At 38.9% G+C, this 21,247-nt stretch overlaps 1 protein-coding gene across 1 annotated transcript in view; it reads right to left on the minus strand.

Moving 5' to 3' along the window:
* caskin2 (CASK interacting protein 2) overlaps positions 1–21,247 on the minus strand; it is a 53,141-nt gene that overhangs the window by 15,251 nt on the left and 16,643 nt on the right. The window contains exons 4-11 of the mRNA XM_066665839.1: positions 16,887–16,984; positions 16,576–16,721; positions 15,276–15,371; positions 13,616–13,728; positions 9,298–9,406; positions 7,969–8,077; positions 5,002–5,096; positions 1,397–1,508 (exon numbers count right to left, since the gene is read on the minus strand). Coding sequence (XP_066521936.1) covers positions 1,397–1,508; positions 5,002–5,096; positions 7,969–8,077; positions 9,298–9,406; positions 13,616–13,728; positions 15,276–15,371; positions 16,576–16,721; positions 16,887–16,984 — 878 coding nt within the window. The remainder of the gene's footprint in view (positions 1–1,396; positions 1,509–5,001; positions 5,097–7,968; positions 8,078–9,297; positions 9,407–13,615; positions 13,729–15,275; positions 15,372–16,575; positions 16,722–16,886; positions 16,985–21,247) is intronic.

Below are 21,247 nucleotides of genomic sequence, written 5' to 3' on the forward strand. Positions count from 1 at the left end.
AGTATCTGTGACATGCACTGTTCAAAATATCACAAATATCAGGAAAACAGCACAATTCTCTCCCCGTCTCAACAGCCCAGCTCAGAATGGCCAGGTTCAGGGTCTTTTCCTTAAAATGAAAATGAGGAAACAGATCACCCTCCACTACTCTCCCCACAAGCAAGGCACAGCACTTCTCATTTTGACCACTTTTGCTCAGCTATTTTATTTCTAATCTCTCATTTTCACTTCATTCTCTTATTTCACAGGTCTTGTATCTGTTTTACATGGTGTAACCCCACTTTTGCACTCTCACATCAGATCTAGCTCACTACTGTATTAGGAGACATTCAGACGAGGTGGGGTTCAATACTTGTGTTTGCCGGTATTATACAATAAAGACACCAAAATCTAGAGTGTTTGCTGACTGGTTTGTTGTGGGTTGGACCACTCTTCAAAAGATACAGAAAAGTGATGTTTATTTTTAATAATCCTTGCATTTTTACAGGTTTCCTTCTGTTTTCATTTTAGTTTTTCAGAGAAATATAAAGGAATATTTTTCTCTGCTTCCAAAGTTTAGTCTTAGAAGTAGTTTTTTATTTTATTCAAAAAACAATCAGTATTTTTGAGGTCTGGATGCCTGGCTGAAAACACCAGAAGTCCCTTTGTTCATTTTCTTCTTTTTATTTTTTGGGTCTGTAAATTCTTTCAGATATGAATCAACACTGGATCTGGATCTTTGATGGAAGCTTAACCCACTGTTTAGTTGATGTTGTCTGTTTTGATTGTCTACAAGTGTTATAAGATTTTCTCTATATTCTTTATATATCTTTATTCCAATTTATTTTCGCCCTTCTTTGCAGCAGGTAGTGTCGCAGTCACACAGCTCCAGGGGCCTGGAGGTTGTGGGTTCGATTCCCGCTCCGGGTGACTGTCTGTGAGGAGTTGGTGTGTTCTCCCTGTGTCCACGTGGGTTTCCTCCGGGTGCTCCGGTTTCCTCCCACAGTCCAAAAACACACGTTGGTAGGTGGATTGGCGACTCAAAAGTGTGAGTTAATGTGTGTCTGTGTTGCCCTGTGAAGGACTGGCGCCCCCTCCAGGGTGTATTCCCGCCTTGCGCCCAATGATTCCAGGTAGGCTCTGGACCCACCGTGACCCTGAATTGGATAAGCGCTTACAGATAATGAATGAATGAATGTTTCTTTTCTTAGCAGCAGTTTACCAGATTTTTAAAATATGTTGTTAATAAAGTAACCATTTTGTAAAAAAAAGCTAGATCATATATATAATACAAATATGATCAATAAAGGATATGCATATTTTGTATTAAAGAAGACCCGTTACAAATTAGCATATGGATTGACCTTGCAACAAGTTATATAATCTGAAATTTATAACAAAAGTAGTCTCTACTCACGTCGGTTTATGACCTCCACAATAGAGGGAGGGAAGAAGCCCACACGATCAGTACCTCTCTGGCTGTCATGAATGTGCCCTTTCCAACGTCCGTCCATGTGCTGCTCTAAAACCTGTAACAAATATATTAATTACATCATCAAACAAGTAAAAAAGCCCCACATTCCATACCCTTTCAAAATCTGAATGGCTTATTTAGCATTACAAAACTGTTCCAACATAAATTAAACATTAGAGAACTGGACCCCACTTAAAATGTCACTCAAAGTCTTTTGGGTCGTGTTTTTCTTAACCTTTAGGCCTGACCTTTTGCGCTCCCATTCTAATTTAGCAAACCATGCTGCACAAATGAGTCAGTTAGCATTCCATTAATGGTGCAAAGGGCTAAAGCTTTAGTACGCATCTGATGAATTTCTTGAGGTGCAATCAGAGTGAACATGAACAGGCATTGTGGCAAATATAAAATGTTATGTTCAAGATTGCTCTGAAAAACTGCTTAAATTAGTTTTTAAATGAGTTTTTAAATGAGTTTTTAAATTACTTAAATCTCAGCTTTGTATATGCCTGGGTAAATGTCTACGATTGTGGGGCAACATTGGTTCTCTGGTTTGTTTATGTTCAGAAGCTCCACTCTTTTAAGGTAGAATGGTATGTTGGAGGAAAACAATGACTGTTGTTTGTACATGGCTTATGTGGAAGTTTATGTAAGTTTTTAATTCACTATTTGAATGAACACACAAACTCAATTGTAAGTCGAGTTGTTTCGTTTTGAAGCACTTATGCAGTTAGCCATCTCTTAGGTTTGGAGATGTTTCCACCTTAAGTCATCCGCAACAGTAAAAATAAGTCAATATGACCCACCTATGGAGGAGGAAAAGAGCAATATCCTCATCTCAGTTCATGCTTTTAAAGTTTGGATTCCTCTCTGTTGTCTAAAATAACTCCAGATGTCTTCTCAGACAGAGAAAGCCTAGCATACCCAACCGAGACACTCGTTTTTTCACCTCTCCATTTACTGACACAGTGACTTCTTAAACAAATTAGACTATTTTCGAACATGCAAAAAGATTGGAGAACAAGCAAATGGTGAGGAAACTTCTTCAAAAAAGTGGGTTTTTTCTAATCATGAAGTTGCCTTTAAGCACATTTAACTTCTCTGAACTATGTTAAGACCTGAAATCTTATCTATATCATGTTTCTATGCACAAGAACTGTAAGTGAAAATTCTGGTTTAAGCAGTGACATATTTAAGTTGAATTAGAGACAAAATATCTAGATAAATGAAAACAAATTTCCATTCTGGCAAAGTACATTATACTAAAGGTAATAATGTGTGCCTGTAATGAACATCTCTTTATAATGTTTTGTATGACAATGCAAAGATCCAAAAATCCATAAACCTCCAGATGAAATTCAAGTATATTTTACAGATAGGGGGCCCCTGCTTGTGGTGATGAAAAAATGGTCCACGCCAACAAACTGTGGCTTGCTAAATGTCCCAGTATTTGTATACTCTCAGAAAAAGTGTCACTATGGAGGTACATTTGCTGTCTCTGTGGTGGTACCCTCAAGGGAACATATCTTGTACCTAATTAAAGACTGGAGATTTTAAAATTGTGTTGATTTCATACGTCCAATTTAATTTCCTGGACTTATATTACGTGGTTTTACTTTACACAGTTCTATAATGAAAGTTAAAGGAATAAATATTCACCTCTCTGTCCTCTCCTTCTGAAGAAGAAAATGTAATGTAAATTTACGGAACAAAGCTAGACTTTAATTCCAAGTAGGATCCAGACCCTCCATGACCCTGAACTGAATACACAGTTACAGGCAATGAATGAATGAATGAATGAATGAACTGGACTTTAAAACCACTGTTGGTTTCAGACTGTTTGTACATTTAGTGACTAATAATGTACTTCCACTGTATCTTTCTTTCTAAAAGTGTAGTTTCTCAGGAATGAAAATTAGCAAGACACAAAAGACAATGTGGATTTTTTTTCTGTCGGCACGACAGCTGGTCTGAAAAGGTTAATGTGATAAGGTCATGGAGAGATTAAAAAAAAGGACCACCATGACACTAACAAACAATGCTGAAGGAAGCGAGGAATATTACATTTATGCAACAGTTTGTTCTGATAGCATAATCTGATTGGTTCTGAAGATTATTTGATATAACGTTTATTTTCTTCAAAATACCATCATCATTCTGTGGAAAAGTGGTAACTAAATAACAGCTTACATCTTCTACTTATTTGATAAGCCTCTGAAAAACAGCATAGCTACAACACATTGTGAAACTGCCAAAGACCCTAAGCCAGATGTCAGTCAACATTTGTAACTGCAGAACATATAAAGAGACTGGAGTTCACCAGAAATAAACAGATTACATTTTAGCAAATAGTTAAATCATGACATGCTATATTGATCTAGAACAAACAAATAAAAAAACAGAAAAATAATCAATACAACAGGTTGCTTATTACTGTGAATAATACAGTGGCTAATGATCTGTACACGCCTTTGGCTTTTAACTGACAAAAGCACACTGATGTTTTTATAAAACTCATACCCACTCGTGTTTTACTGTTTAAACATATCATCACAATTATTATAACTACATAACAGTATATTATGCATATTTTCTGAGTATATCTTGGGTATTGTCGGTACTAGTTTAGTAAGTGAAACGTGTAAAGTAACTGTCTATTCACAAAGAGTTTGTTGGATGTCAGTTTTAACATGTTATTAATATAAATATTTCTTTATTGGTTTCCAAATGTTTGATTTTTCTTCCTTTTATCCATTCCAACTTGTTTTCACAAAACCTTAGAAAACATATATATACAGTATATGATACATATTGCTGATACAATGCTTTTAGATCTATTCTTTTTGTTATGACTTTAAGAACATTAGTTGTTTACAGCGCAAATATCAACTGAACATTCCCAGTACTTCTGACTTGCTTGTTATATAATATATAGCATCATGCTGAAAAAACTTGTGCACACAGACACACACACCGGGTGTGAACAATACACCCTGCCATGTGTTTAGTACTGAGCCGCTGGGCATACATTTCCAGCGTATTCAGTAAAGAATAAAAACAAGCTTGCGGGCAGAGAACAAGAACACTGAAGAGCAGAGAAAACAAACAGAGAAGAGAGAGTGTGCGCTGTTACAGCATGAGCCACGGCCCGATGGCTTGAGTCACTGATGAAAGCTGAGAGACGAAAGCTTGTTGTAGCATGTTCCACCATAGATTGCTTCTTCTGAGTTTATTACATTCCCTGCATTCACAACCTTTCAATTAAAAGCTTTCTACCCTCAACACTCCCATGAGACACACAAAGATAAACAATCACAAAATACCAGACAAAGGTATGTTTTCTCCATATAAAAACCACCAATAAATGTAAGATTTGTTGTGTGCCATTTTGTAAATGTAGTGGTCCATTCATCACAGAATGGTAACATAATGCAGAGAATAACTGGGGCTTTCAAATAATTTAGTTAAAATAGTTTCACCAAAACAAATATATTTATGAAAAAAACTAAAAAGTCATGCAATTAAAAGATTCCAACTTCCTTTTTGCTTACCATGATGACATCCCCCGCGCGTATGTTGAGAGCTGTCGGATCATGGAGGTTCCAGTAATCTTTCAGTGCTCTCACCTGTACTGCTCCTGAGGCCTCTAACAACACAGAACCAACACACAGACCACTTACATTACAGTCTATAAAACAAACATCTGCTGGGGTTTAGAACAGATGAATTGATATTATATGACTATTTCCTGGAAACTGTAAAAATTCAGAGTAAACTATTTATTACACTGGTCGATCTATTTATCACTCCACCCACAATCTATCAACATTGTACTAAGGCCTAAGGCTGGAACACCTGCCTAGACCTTAGTGAGTCCTATGGGAGCTTAGGTAGATACGTAAACAGAAAGTAGATATGAACACACTATTAGACATTCAGGTGAAATGATGTTCATTCTGAGAGTGCACAAAGATTCAGAGTGGAATAGTTCCTTAAAGGAAGTGGTGGGTGGTGTATATAAACTTAGCACAAAAAGTAAGGAAATTTGTAACAATGCTTCTTGGCAATAAATCTTACACCATTGGAAAGCCTGTTAATTTATGGGTGCAACACACAAACTCAGCTCTACTGCTCATCCCGCAAATGCATGTTCCTTTTAAAAGGGAAATTAACAGGCTTTCATATGGAATAAGATTTATTGCCAAGAAGCATTGTTACAACAAAGAAATAATTTACCAAACACAGATTTCCGTACTTTTTTGTGCTAAGTTTATATATCAGTACTCTGCAAAAGTTTTAGGCATTATGATTATGAAATTTAAATTTATAAAAAGTTATTTATGTGAGCAGTAAGTGTTTATTTGCTAAAAACAAACAAACAAACAACAAACCAACATTAGAATAAAACCAAAAAACATTATTCCAGTGAGTTTGATATTCTGTGTGTGAATGTGGTTTAACTTTTCCAAACCTCTCCTCGTGGAGTCCGTATTATTCGAGGTTACCATCCAATACATAGTTTAACATTACTAAATAATGATTTTAATGTGTGCTGTCAATTTAACAAATTCAGGCAATCAAGGAGACTCTTAACACAACATTGTTCTTCAAACACACTCACACCTACTACTTTACAGAAAAAAAGATCTATATTATATTTTTGTATTTACTGTGAACTTTATACAAGCACCATGTTTACTGAGAAGGCATTATTTTAAATATATACTTCTGCACAGTTCTGTATATAGCAAAATAATTTGTTGACACTAGTTCATCACAAACTTCTCAAAATGTAAGGATATTAATAGGCAGTTTGTTCCTTTTTACTGCTGTAGCAGCTTCTGCTAAGTTAAAAGAAGAGTAGAAGTTGGACTATGTGAAGGTTTGATGGCATTCTGCTACAAAACAAATTGTAGTCCTTAGTAACCAGAGAGGCCAGTGTGACTTTACAGTCATTGGTATAGTGCAGGCTGTTGACGTAGTGTTCATATGGAACTGGTGGCATTGAGCATGCAGGGCTAACTACAGCCTTTGTCGCCAGGAAGGCCAGTGTGGATTTACAATTAATGATGGAATGCAGGTATGTTGTGTGTATGGTAACTGATGAAGAGCATGGAGTCCACATGAAAGTGGTGGTGCTGAGCATGCATTAACGGTGCCAGTGGTGCTATGTACAGCCTTAGTTATCAGGAAGGTCAATGAGAGGCTGGATAAGTGACTGATCTTTAAACTGAGCTTGGAAAGGGATGACCTCACTGTTGAGCCTTCAGGAAGTGTGGTGTGTTTAATTCAGTGAAACACCCACAAAGGTAGATGCCTACCTAATGATCTCTGTGAAAAGTTTAAGAGGTAGTAGATGTGTGGAAAAATGTGAAGACAGTACGCTGGGCCCTATGTGTACTCCAGTTATAAGTGTCAACTCATCTTGTAGAAATTCGCTCAGTGCTGATGCTGGATAGTCAGGTACTGAAGTTGAATAATTAGTTTTGAATCAAAGCCATTTTGAGTTTTGTTAACAGCCATTCCAATTCCAAAAGGGATTAAATGGTGCTTCATCTTTCCAAGACAGTTTCAGAATGTCCCCTTATTATTTTAAGCTGTTCTGTGCAGATTATACAAGGTATGTTTGCAATACTGAATGCCATCATCATATTACCCTGCTCTAATTTTAATTTTTAAAATGGAAATACTTAAGTAAAAGGAGAACACAACTAATTCCTCATAGACCTGAGGCAGGGACCCCACAAACCCAGGGCACTGTGGACTGTGTGGTAGTTACCCTAACTTTAGCTGCACCATGACATCCTGTATTAAATTGTCAGTAGCATTAATTATCAGGAATTTTTCAAAAGCTGAATTGGAATGAGTAAGTAAATTCCTCAGTTTGTAATGAGAAGAGGGAAACCAATGTCAGAACACAGAGGTTAAACACTGCTCCACTTCATATGTTGCTCCCTCAGCCTTTTAAAGTTTTTATATCAAAGCACTGACTTCAAAGACTGTGAGTCTGTGGATTACAGGGGAGAGAGAGCGGAACTGCAGAGTTCAGTCAATAGCAAAAAAAGCCCACAAGCCTACAGACATGTCTCACAGACACATGCACAGACGCAAGAAAAAACCTACATCTCAGCCACAGCCCCAGGCGAGGATGTCACCGGCTTGACAGAAAAGAGGTTCTGTTATGCAACATTTCTACCCCCTGCACATCTCTCTCACACATCTCTCTCTCTCTCTCTCTCTCTCTCTCTCTCTCTCTCTCTCTCAGACACCCACACTTTGACAAGTCATTTCAAGAATAAATAAAAATAAATAATTGTTCAGAACAGTACTTTCCCTTTGTTGCCATGAAGGCTTTATAATAATGTCGGCAGGATATAAATAATACTGACGAGTCAAACATAAAGCTGAATTCAACAATAAAAGATGGCGTGGGTTATACACACAGAAAGAAAGAAAGAAAGAAAGAAAGAAAGAAAGAAAGAAACAAAGAAACAAAGAAACAAACAAACAAACGTCACCTCTGAGAAGTTGTTTGATTTCCTTGCTGGCATGTGATGTGGTGAACTGGTTCACTATGTCCAGTGCCGTTTGATTATATGTGTTGCGGATGTTGACATCAATGCCAGCCTGTAGAACATAAGACACATTTTCAGACAGAGCTGTGTTTGAAAAGGCAAATATTACTCTTGAGTCATGAGGACAATCTCCTTATGCTAAACCAACAACTTCTCAAGAGGACAGAAAAATGTCTTTACACTTTAATCATGAGTTCACTCAGCATTTAGCGCTGATCCTCGGCTCACAGAGCACTAGTACAAAACCTTTTATAAAGTATAAAGCAGAATAGCCCTTCAATTAATGTATAGCAATTCTTGACTGTCTACACATGAGGTGATCTGGCCTCAAGCACCTTAACCGTCAATAAAGGCCCTCCCTGAGTTAGAACATTTGCACATTTCCAGTAAATCTGACATTCCTGGAGGGTACAAACTTTACAGGCTCATAAATCCTGAATAAACCACAAACCTTATCATCACTGCCATAAGGGAATCTTGTAACTTTTTTTAAATCTGTCCTTCACACTGTGTGATAATTAGACAAATATATGGTCCACAATTATATGGTACGATATATCATCTATTACTAAAACTACCTTATTGTGTCACGTAAGAGTTTGGTTTATACCAATGTTTTCTTACAGCATAAACTTTAAAACGTATTGGTTGAATTATATATTCTGTCCATTTTAAATTTGATGGGATACACTATATACAAATGAAATTACTGATTTAATTGTCTTTTAAATTAATCGTATGCCACTACTTATGTCCAAGTCAAAAGTGAGCAAAATGGCTGGTGAGTTGTCAATATTTAGTCCTTCCCAACTGAGATCTTATTTTACACTTATGTCACCTTTACCACCTAAAGGACAATGACGTGTCTCCATGAATACACTACATTCTGCTTTTATTTATTTATATGCATAGGCTTTAAACTAACATCCTGCCCAGTTGAGCACACCACATTACACCAACACTACTCAAGACTATTAATATCACAACAGCTTCTCTATAACATGATTACAACCGTAAGATGCTCTGGATAAGAGCATCTACTAAATGCTATAAATGTAAATGCTAATGTACCCAATCCACATTTGTCATGGCATAAAAGCATATTTTTATTTTAAGAAATGTTTGCGATCAGATCAACAAAGGAATATAACTGCAACCAAGGAAATGAACAGTTTTGACAGGCTATTCTTGGGTAGTCATGATGTGTTTGCAAAGCTGATAAACTGTTCCCTCTGTGTATGAAAGTGCATGATAATGATGAGCGATGTTTACATCCAACAATAGCTTCACAACTTCTGTTTTCCCATAGAGCGCAGCCTCATGAAGCGACGTGCCAGCTTTGGTGGTTCTGTTGATGTCGATTCCAGCTTTCAGCAGCAGCCTGGGAAATGTAAATGAAAATACAAGGTTGTTAAAACCATTCAATCTTTGTAACATGTACAAGTCCAAGACTTTACTTGATAACTAATTGCCAAGTATAATGAGCTCATTTTTCTTGGAAATGATTCATCTACAGCCTATTTTCAAAGACAGCCCTTGTTTATCATAGGCTCTAATGAATTTCACTATGAGGTTCTACATGCTCCCCATCGAAAATCTTTTCCTCGTCTCCACTTTCCACTTTCTCTTTGATGATAAACAGCTAAGGACCAGACACACAACTGAGATTCACACAACTATAAACATCCATACAAACAAACTTTCCTTCACTTGGGTAGTGGAATGTTCAGTGTATATTGAGACAACTAAACAGCTAAACAAGGAGAGAGAGAGAGAGAGAGAGAGAGAGAGAGAGAGAGAGAGAGAGAGAGAGAGAGAGAGAGAGACAGAGAGAGAGAGAGAGAGAGAGACAGAGAGAGAGAGAGAGAGAGAGAGAGAAAGAGAGAGAGAGCGAGAGAGAAAGAGAGAGACAGAGAGACAGAGAGAGAGAGAGAGAGACAGAGAGAGAGAGAGAGAAAGAGAGAGAGAGAAAGAGAGAGAGAGACAGAGAGAGAGAGAGACAGAGAGACAGAGACAGAGAGACAGAGAGAGAAAGAGAGAGAGACAGAGAGACAGAGAGAGAGAGAGAGAGAGAGAGAGAGAGAGAGAGAGAGAGAGAGCGAGAGAGAGAGCGAGAGAGAGAGAGAGAGAGAAAAGGAAAAGTGAAATGCCTGGTATGGGTAAGGAAAGCACAAGAGCATCTCAAACTCCCACACCAGCAAATATGCTCCTAATCCAAGGAGCAATACTCTGATCTGCTGCAGATTCTAGTTATAAATCATTACATTCATAGCTTTTCATCAGTCAAATGATGCATTAAACAGCAGACTGACCTTCCACAAGCAAAATCTGAATTTATAAAGAACAAGATGACAACATCCTGCACTTAATCACTGGCTTTACACTTAGTGTACACTCACCTGTTATCTTCACACATCACTGAGCACCCACTGGCTTGGAAGATTTTCACAGGGGCCATAAGGTAGGGACTTAATTGGTGTTTTGCTGAATTAAGCCCACAACATCTCCACAAAGCTTAACAGTGAGGTCTAGCATGCCAGACCCACCCCCTCTAAGCTCACATTACATGCCTATCATTTAGCTATAATATAAGATTCATATTGGCTTCCCTAGCAACAACTAAGGTTGTACTCAGTCCCACTGGCACCGTTTATTATGCAGAGTACAACCAGTTCCATCACCAACAACATCTTCAGCATATACTAAAGATTCCTTATAATCACCCACTGTAGCAACCCTGTACAATAAATCACTTACTGCACTACCCCAACCAACCTATGCCCTACAAATCCACAACCACCAACATGTATTTTCAGCTATTTTTGACAATTCCCTTATTGACATTCGACAATAACTGTGCTTAGCAAGCAGTAACTAAATCCAAATCCCACCAACAAGGATGTAACTCCTATCTTTACTGGCCTAATTTATGCCTGCCACCCTCGCCCTCTCTCCTCAGACACCAAATCTGCATACCTCTCTTTCTTCCTTTCGTAAGCTCCATCAGCTTCATCTTCAAATGGGACTGTTAACAAAATAAACGTTTGTGCTCTGAGTACAGCACCATATCTGGCCTCAGCAGTTACCACAATTCACTGTGGATCCTGTAGTTTCCTACATACATCTGCTATTAGCCTTCAATATTTTGCTTTAACCCATTTCCCAGTATTAATACTCTCCTTTTACTCTCCAATAAACTGACAAAACTGGTGATTATTCAAAAAATAGAGTGTCAATTTGTTATAACTATTTCAAACTAACACATTATCAATGGGCTTGTTCTCACTTCTCTTTCAAAGCTCTGTTCTTTTTTATTTGTGTTCTGATGACATCAGGCTCTTCAAGGGACATACCATTTGTAGAGGAAGATTTTCAATCCAAGGATGACACTCGACAACAGGTGTACATGCTCATTTTGTGTTTATATGCCTCTTAAAATCTAGTAATTCATTATTATTATTTTTCTCTGTGACACATTATTGTTTGGCACGTCCCATCCAAAAGTCTGAGGACTCCTTATATATTACTATCTTATGTGATTTGAGAAATAGTAGCATTAATAAATGACACATTGTGGAGAGATATGTGGTTCATTTGTAATCATATAATTTGCTTTCAGCTCATCTTCTCTTTGCAAACTGTCTGAACCTCAGGACCTATATTTATTCACAGTATTCAGGTCTCATATTAAATGGCTACAATTTACATTATAAAAAAAACGTATACACCACACACTGACCTTTCCATTGCATGTCCATCTTAAAAAGATCACTCAGAAGTTCACTTTGAGCTGAAGCAAACGAAAAAACCTTTTCTGAGCTCTCTCTCTTCCCTTAGCCAAAGGCTGTCCTAGTTCTGAGGAGGATTCTCTTTGGCTAAAAGCTGCAGAGCTTTAGTCTCATGATGGACACTTTTCATAAAAAAAAAGCTGAACTTCATCAACTGAACTCATAAATAGTAAAGCATCACAGAACATCATAGAGAAAAATCACTAGGATTCGTATTGCAATCCCAGCTGTGCCATGCGTTCTCTACTAAAATTAAATTGGCTGCATCTGCATGCCTGCATGGCAGAGTCAAGCAATTAAATTCCTCCTACCATCACACTAAGGAAATGAATGAATATTGATACATGCAGCTGAGGAAATGCATGCTATTTCATACTGGGAGAGGAATGTTACAATAGGTGACAGTTTGACTAAATTGTAAAGTGGCCCTGGAATAACAAACTGAGTGTAAAGACATTGTAGAATATAACGTCAGTGGATATAATGTCAGACAGTGCAATATGTATGTATGTATGTATCTTTACACTTATATAGCGCCTTTCTAGACACCCAAGGACGCTTTACAATCCACACTGCTCATAACGGGCAGTTCTGGGAGGCAAACGTGCTAGCCACTAAGCCACCGTGCCGCCTATATGACCAGTTCCTTTCAGTGTCAAAGGTTATGGCAGCTTGTATTTTCCAACAGCTATGCTTGTTTCATGGTATTTTCATTTGGAGGCTTGCTTTGAGAGTGCTCTCAAACCAGAAGAACACAGGCCCAGTGCTTTAGCAGCTCAGTTTTCATTGATTCTACTAATTGAAAGGATTAAGTGTGTTCTTGTCCTGTGGAAAACGCTGACTTTAGAAAGGGTGGAATCATCATATTGTGGAAAACAAGCCACGTCCAAACTATTTGTAATTCGTCTCTTTCCTCTTAAGATACTTAATTGATCTTCTTTACAGCATTTTTGCACTTGTTTGATGTTGTAATGTGGGCAAAATGCAAGCTGACATTCAATACAAATAAGCTAGTATTTTTACCCTCTACTTAGCGAAATCCATCTTTAACATGTTTACTAGCTGTATTCCAGTGGGCACTAGGGGTGAGCATCTTATGCTGGGAATGCAGTGTGTACTTTCATATATGGAAAGCAAGCTTGGCAGAGCAGCTGACTGACCAGTGAAACCCAATCTGGCCTCATTCCTACACCATGTCAACACTCAGCAAATCCAGGTAGTCACACTGAACTGATGAGAGCAGCCTGATACATAACCCACACACACTCTCACGCACACACAGACTATTAATCTGTCTTCCTTGTACTCATTCAACACTCCCCTCTTTGCACACCTCACTTCCTTTACCAAAAACAAAAGTCATGTCAGCAAAGGGGCCAGACATGGTTTGCATAGACTTCTGAATGACCGAACACTGTCTATGATGATACACACATACTCACCAACTCACTAACTAACAGACATTCTTTTTCTATGATTTTTCATTGAGTTTGTCTTGATTTCCTACGTGTATTTTATTTCCTAAGTGTATTTTTACACACAGTGCTAGCTCAGTTTACCCATTCTTTCATACCATTCTGGTATCATTTTGGTGGTCTAATATGTTTGCAGTTGTTAGTAGTCCCATTGAATCATTTGAACATGAACTTAGGTGTTTTGAATGAACATAAAACAAATGGAGTGGTCTTTGATTTATCGTTTACTGCATATGTAATGAAAACTGTCTCATCATCTGGATCTGATATCAACCTTATACAGAAATCCAGAAAGAGTTTACAGTGGTTTAAAGTGAGGGTGAGAACCTGATGATGTCTTTATGGCCATTGCGGGCAGCGAGGTGCAGAGGTGTGTTGTCTCTTCCGTTTCCTTCCAGCAAAGCCACCACCATGTTACTGTTCAACAGCAGCTGTGCCACCTGATACACAAACAGAGCATACCAAGCAGCTTAATTGGCTTATCTGATTAGACAGCATTTCAGTACACAGCTTTTTTATACCATTTATGACTTGATGCAAGCTGTAACACAGGCCCCTGGCCAACGCCATCACCCTGTCTGGCTTATGTCACACTTCACCTGGCACAAAGTTTCCAGCTGAGGCAGAGTCTTTCAGCAGCCCAGCAACTGAGACTGCAGCAGGCTTCTAAATTAGACTCCTTCCTTCAGACTGCTTCTCCATAGCATTTGCATTCTCTAATGCCAAAATTACTGCAGCAAGAGATTAAATAGAAATAGTCCACCCAGGCAAATCTAGTTTTAAATGAATTAAAGATCGCACAACGCGGCTTACACACAACTGTCAGAAAAGCCCTCAGCGAAAGCCTTTCATCCCAGTACGACTGCCATCCTCAGGGAGCTGCTATAACCAGTTTATTTACCCGAATCTTGCAAATCATTCAAATAATATAGACTCTGCACATGCAATGCGGAATCTTCTCTCTAAATTTCATAAGCTCCCCATTCAAGCTCCATTCCAAAGGCTTCTGCGTGCACTTCAGCTTGAGCAGTGGAGGATCCACTAATTTGGGTTTGCTTTAGCTGCTTTATCACTAAAGGAACTGGTATGTCCTTGCAGTGCAGCTTCAAATTAATTTCTAAATGAAGCAGATCGAGATGGTGAAAGTCTGGTAAGATTCATTTTGGCATAATGTAATGTCAGGCTTGTTCTATTAGGCTTTATAATTAAGTGAAAGTATATAAAAGTACACTAGAGCAAATATTCATTCATTCATTCATTCATTCATTCATTCATTGTCTGCAACCGCTTATCCAATTCAGGGTCGCGGTGGGTCCAGAGCACACCCGGAACCACTGGGCACAAGGAACGTACCCTGTAGGGGGTGACAGTTCTTTGCACCCTTACACATTCACTTACGCACCCTCACACCTACGGACACTTTTGAAAAGCCAATCCACCTATCAACGTGTGTTTTTGGACTGTAGGAGGAAACCAGAGCATTTGAACAGGGAAAAAATGCACCAGACTCCCCACAGACAGTCACCCGGAGTGGGACTCAAACCCATAACCACAGGATCCTGGAGCTGTGTGACAGTGACACTTTACATATCTTGCTTCCATATCATAATTAAAATGTAATAATTCCATATCAAGATTAAAATATAGTAATTCCACAAAATTAAACTCTTGACAAAGCAATAATTTTAAAATTATTGTTCCAATCATTAGCTGGTACCACAAACCACAAAATTAGAAGCATCATTTTTAGACCAATAACCAGTTAAAAAAACTGGTTAAAAAATTAAATGCTGGAACCCTGTGCGTTCAGCAGAATAGTTTTCCACTATAATATCCAATGCAATTATAAGACTATAATGCGAAAGGCTACTCTTATGACAACATTGGTTAATAAATCATCAGTATAATGTTATGACATTACACCTAGTGGTGCACAATGTATTAACAACCAGGTATGATGCTATTCCATCATACCACTCAAACTAACCTTCAGTCTGCCAAACTCACAGGCTAGGTCTAGAGGGGTCTTCTTGGCCTTGTTAACCATACAGGGATTGGACTGGTGCTGCAACAGCATCTCAGACTGTGTAGATGGACAAACACACACAAAGACATAGTTAAGTGTCAGGACACAGATGATCACACAGTGAAATATGTGGTGCTGAACCCTTTGTTAGCCGGCCAGAAAAGGTGACCAGAACAGAAAAAATGTGTTAGATCTATATGAGCTACATTACGTTAGAGAGCTAACGGAGTATCTTGTATCATGTGTTGTGAGAAAGGGCAAGACATGGCGAAAGGGAACACTCTGGATTTTCAATATGAGACGCCACCACTCTAGCCTAGTTTTTTGTAGCTTTGTTTCCGCAGCAGGGCTAGCTACAAAATGCATTGTTTTGAAACAATGACTTGGACTAGCCAAGCAGTGCTATCAATACTGGGGACCTCTCTGTAGCCTTGAGCATGTAACGACATGTCTCACTTTGCAATTTTCTCCGGCTTTTTCTCTGTGTTTCACCACAGGCTAAGAACAACAAATACAGCACTGACTGACAGTACTTCGCTTCTCCTAATGGAGATTAATCCAGTGTGACATCTTCAAATTCCACAAACATCTATGTAACAAGTATCAAGGTATTTGTGTTATACTGCATACTTCTTTAAAGGTGCAATATATCCATCCATCCATTATCTGTAACCGCTTATCCAATTTAGGGTCACGGGGGGTCCAGAGCCTACCTGGAATCATCGGGCGCAAGGCGGGAATACACCCTGGAGGGGACGCCAGTCCTTCACAGGGCGTGCAATATATCTTTTTCAGTTAGTCTCAGGGAACCAAATTCACCCAAAGCAGGCTAATCATTTAGGGGCATAATATATATGTACAAAGAATTTCCCATTTCCAACAAATGGCCAGTGTAACAGTGTAACAATGAGCTTATGAGTGCTCCTTACATCTCAGTGAACTCACAGAAGCTTTGGAATTTATTACTTAGCTATTTTAATAGATTATTATATTACAACTTTTAAACTAATATGGTAGTTATAAGCATGAGAAACCTAATGTGGGTCCAAATGCATGTTTTGTAGGAAGAGTTTAGGGAACAGACATTTACTGAATGCTGCCAAGCAGCCCATTCAGATTAATCTAGATAAAGTGAATTATTTATTGTGTATCTGTCTGAACGATCAAACAAGTTAATGGTCAAAACGCGAAGCTTGTCTTAAACTGTAAAAGTCACATCAACACCGCAGAAAGAAAAGGTGAAGTGGTATATATTACTCACCACCTCATAGTGTCCGTACTGAGCAGCCAGGTGCAGGGGGATTTGTCCGTCCTGAGAAGCTCCATTAACAGAAGCCCCAGCTCTCAGCAGCATCAGCACAGAGTCAGCCTTGCCCTGCCAGGCAGCGTAATGCACAGGACGCATCCCTACAGCAGCACACGACAGAACCACAGCCGGTCAAAACACATATTAATGCCCATAATTTTAGGAGAAAAACATGTTGAATGAGCAGATGTCCATGAATATGTTACCATAGGGTGTGTTTTTCCAAAGCCAATATTAAGAAACTAACAGGTACTTAATTGTCTCACCGTTACTGTCCTTGATGTCCACCGTGGCCTGGGCCTCAAGCAGAAGGGACAGCAGATCGGTGGTGCCAGTGAGAGCTGCATGATGCAGTGCTGAGAACCTGCATCAACATAAAAAGCACAAAATCTAAGAGCGTTATTTTAATATTAATATTAAAATTAGATTATTATGCTAAACAACATGCTCGATTCTAACAAATCATAGAGTCATTGTGTTCAGCACATAACTGATAGGTGTTCACAAGCACTACAGTAATAACATGGAAGACTGCTTCAATACTGACATAAATAAAAAAAAACGTCAACAAAAGCTATTGCCCCTGTTAGATGATACTTATTTGAATTTGATTTGTTTCTTTTTTTGTCTTCAAGGTTTTGTAGTAACACCTTGCATGCAGAATAACTACCTTTTTGAACAGCCTCCCACAGCACAACGTGCCATGAGCAATTGTCTAATGGGCCACCTTGCCTATGTTTGTAGTCCACCTGTATAAATTATAAATGAATCAAGACAATGCTCAGAGGAGACTGAAGTCAACAAAGTTATATTTATCTTTCGTGTACTATACACAAGAATCAACTGTTGCGACACTCATCCTCCCATAATCTGTGACATCAGACTTTCTGGGATTTCTAGATGCCGAGTCGGTCCCAGGCTGGGACACAAGCACAAACAAACAATGTTTTTCCCCACATCTTGCAATCATTTCAAAGGATGCCACAGAAATATAAATGGCATAAAGCATGGGACAGACGTATTCATCATAATCCAGTACTAAAGGAGTATATTAAATAGGATGGCAATGCTAACGGAACACAACAGAACCATGGGATACACTGATTCTTAAATCTCAGAGGACCGGGGTCATTTGGCGTTTACTAAGAGCCTTTACTAAGTTTTTATGAAAATAAATGTAGAGCGGCAACATTCTGATGTCCACCCACAGTGCTCTAAGAATGGCAAGTTAAAACATGTGTCAGTACAAGTAATAAGTGTATAATTAGCCCCCGATTAAGCTGACTTTTCTTCTGCAGAGTCACACTCAGGCTCCTTCATGCATTGGCAGACTGGATCTGGCGAAACAGCCCTAATCCCAACAAAACCCCTCTGTCTGTGCATGATAAAAGTATAATTTGTGATAAAAAATGTATCAGAGGAATAGAATGTTAAAAAATTCTCTCTAGACTTGTCCGCAAGAGGATGAGTTTCAACTAATAATTCTTACTTCCATTAAGTTTTCTCATTTCATATGTACAGAGAAGCAGAACTTCTTACAAGAGTTTCAGTGACTGCTCAAACACAGTCAATACGAAGCCTTATTCAAAAACACTGCTGTGAACAGATATAGAGCCAGTTTCCACAAACAGATGTATTTTATAACTGGAGAAGAATTACCTCAGTTACCACTATGGTTGAGTTACGATTTTTGCATTTCAAAACACCCACTGGCCCTTGATTAAACTCACCTCTGTTCATTAAAATTCATTCATTCATTCATTCATTATCTGTAAACGCTTATCCAGTTCAGGGTCGTGGTGTGTCCAGAGCCTACCTGGAATCATTGGGCGCAAGACAGGAATACACCCTGGAGGGGGCGCCAGTCCTTCACAAGGCAACACAGCCACACGCACATTCACTCACACCTACGGACACTTTTGAGTCGCCAATCCACGTACCAACGTGTGTTTTTGGACTGTGGGAGGAAACCGTAGCACCCGGAGGAAACCCACGCGGACACAGGGAGAACACACCACACTCCTCACAGACAGTCACCAGGAGGAAACCCAAGCAGACACAGGGAGAACACACCACACTCCTCACAGACAGTCACCCGGGGGAAACCCATGCAGACACAGGGAGAACACACCACACTCCTCACAGACAGTCACCCAGGGGAAACCCATGCAGACACGGGGAGAACACACCACACTCCTCACAGACAGTCACCCGGAGTGGGAATCGAACCCACAACCTCCAGGCCCCTGGAGCTGTGTGACTGCGACACTACCTGCTGCGCCACTGTGCTGCCCTGTTCATTAAAATGACATATTTAAAAAAAATCCAATACAATATACCCTACTGCCTTAAAAGTGGCTTAGATTTAACTCTACACCTTTGCTTTCACTCTGCAGACATAGCTCACCTGCATTTCAAGTTTACCTGAAAAGCCCCACCCTGAGAGTTGACGAATTTGATTTCTGAATTCATAAGGAAAACACAGACAAAAACAGGATTGTCAAAGAGATGATACACTCCGTGTATTTGTGGAACTGGAATCTTCAGAGAATGCTTTCCAAAGCATCTGTTTTTATAGTTGAATGTTTTACTCACACGTGTGTGTGTTTTCTGAAAAGTTTGTCAATGGCTGATGCTAAAGCTGTAGAGCTCCCTTTTAAAACTCCCTTTGAATCCCTTCATATGACACAGAGCCACGACAAAGTAATCCAGCATGTTCCCTCATGTAGAGCAGATGATCTAAACCTCCATCTACAGGAGAGGACAGCCCACCCACCCCCGCATCTCATATCACACCTAAGAGGAACAGAGCTGCTCCTAACCACAAGCATCAACCACAGGTTCATTCCTTGTCTGCCTGCACCAAAAATTAACTTGAGCATGAAAAGGCCATCCACAGGTGTTTACACCAAGGACACACAGTTGTGTGAGATGGAGTGTGTAACACAGTAATGGGTGAGGAGACGTAACAGCTGTGTGTAAGGAGATAAAGTGTGTAACCCAGCTGTGTTTGGGGAGATGGCCGTTTGTAGCAGCTGTACATAGATGTAGATGGAGCGTGTGACATGGCTGTGAGTGAGTAAAAAGATTGTGTTAAATGGCTAGTTGTGACTAGACGCTGTGTGTATGTCACAGATGTGTGTAACACAGATGTGTGTGAGACTATAAGGCATGTGTAACAATTATAAAACAAAGTCTCAGACCCAAAACAAAGATAAAAACAAAACAAAGTGACACCTGAAACACGTACGACACCAAAATCATCACATTAGGTTCATTATTATATTTCTTTGTTAAAAATCATGTGCGTTTCATGTCACTATCCAACAATGAAAGGAAAAAAAGTTTGGTTCCTACAGTGAAATTTAATTGAAGAAAGTTAACAATGCAATAACATATTAATAACTAAGTGATCTACAGCAAGAACATCAGAAGACAACTGTAACAATGTAAAGTAAGTTCATGGGTTATTACTTTTGAGCAATGAACAAAGATACATGCAACGAGAAAGAAAGAAAGAAAGAAAGAAAGAAAGAAAGAAAGAAAGAAAGAAAGAAAGAAAAGGAAGTAGGGTGGTGGAGCGAACAGTGCCAGTAGCAGTGATGAATAATGAAATGTTTTTCCTCTTCCTTGGCTGCTGCTCCCTGAGGAGGCCATTTCTCAGCTCTTCCCCTCCTGCTCATGAAAGCACAAATTAGTGCTCAAACATGCTAATGTTCAGCCTCTGACTCTATCATAGCTTTCAACTCTCCTCTGCTTTTGTCTCCTCTGCTAAATGAGACCCTTCCATTCAACAGCAGCTCACACTTCACTATAGATTTTCTTCTGCTTAAATACACTTTTTCAACTTTATACTGCCTCCAAAAACACTGACGCCAATCATTTCTCCAAACACCCCACTTTAATGGACCAATCACAGTGGATTAACGCCCATAGTTCATTCCAGACACTGTTCATTTTTCCTTCTTTATTATTATTGTTATTATTATTATTATTTCTTTTGGCCTGCAGCCTTCTGGCAAATCTAACTTATCACATTCTTATAAAAGCCTGTCTGCATGATTAGCAGCACAGGGAGAAACCCTAATGATCTCATACTCAAAATAAAGCCAATTTATTCATCCATAGCTTATTCTGTACTACTGAGTTGAGAAGTAGCTTATGCGCCATTATGATAAATGTCAATCACTCACATTCTTGCCTGAGGCTACATAATATGTGCACCCAAGGCTGAATGCAAAAAAAAAATAAAAAAATAATAAAAAGAGAAAAGAGAAAAGGAAAAACTTTTCTGTTAAAAAAAAACGAATTGCTCATAATCACCTGAATTCAGCACAAAGGGACACAAATATATTTTAATAAAGCTTAGAACAGCATGCTTTAATAGAGAACATGCACAGATCCTGCATGCGCTCTCTCTCTCTCTCTCTCTCTCTCTCTCTCTCTCTCATTAGACTGAATTCTTTTTTTGTCGTTTAGCTGGCTGTTCACCTTGTGTGGAAATACATTCAGAAACTTTGGTAAAGACCCCTGTAACTCATTAAAATGTACCCAGAGGGAATGCCTGAATTACTCATCAGTTTAATATGTTTTAATTTAGGAAATTTCAGCTATTAATGGAGTGCTT

This window comes from Hoplias malabaricus, chromosome 3 (genome assembly GCF_029633855.1).
Source record: "Hoplias malabaricus isolate fHopMal1 chromosome 3, fHopMal1.hap1, whole genome shotgun sequence".
Taxonomy (NCBI): domain Eukaryota; kingdom Metazoa; phylum Chordata; class Actinopteri; order Characiformes; family Erythrinidae; genus Hoplias; species Hoplias malabaricus.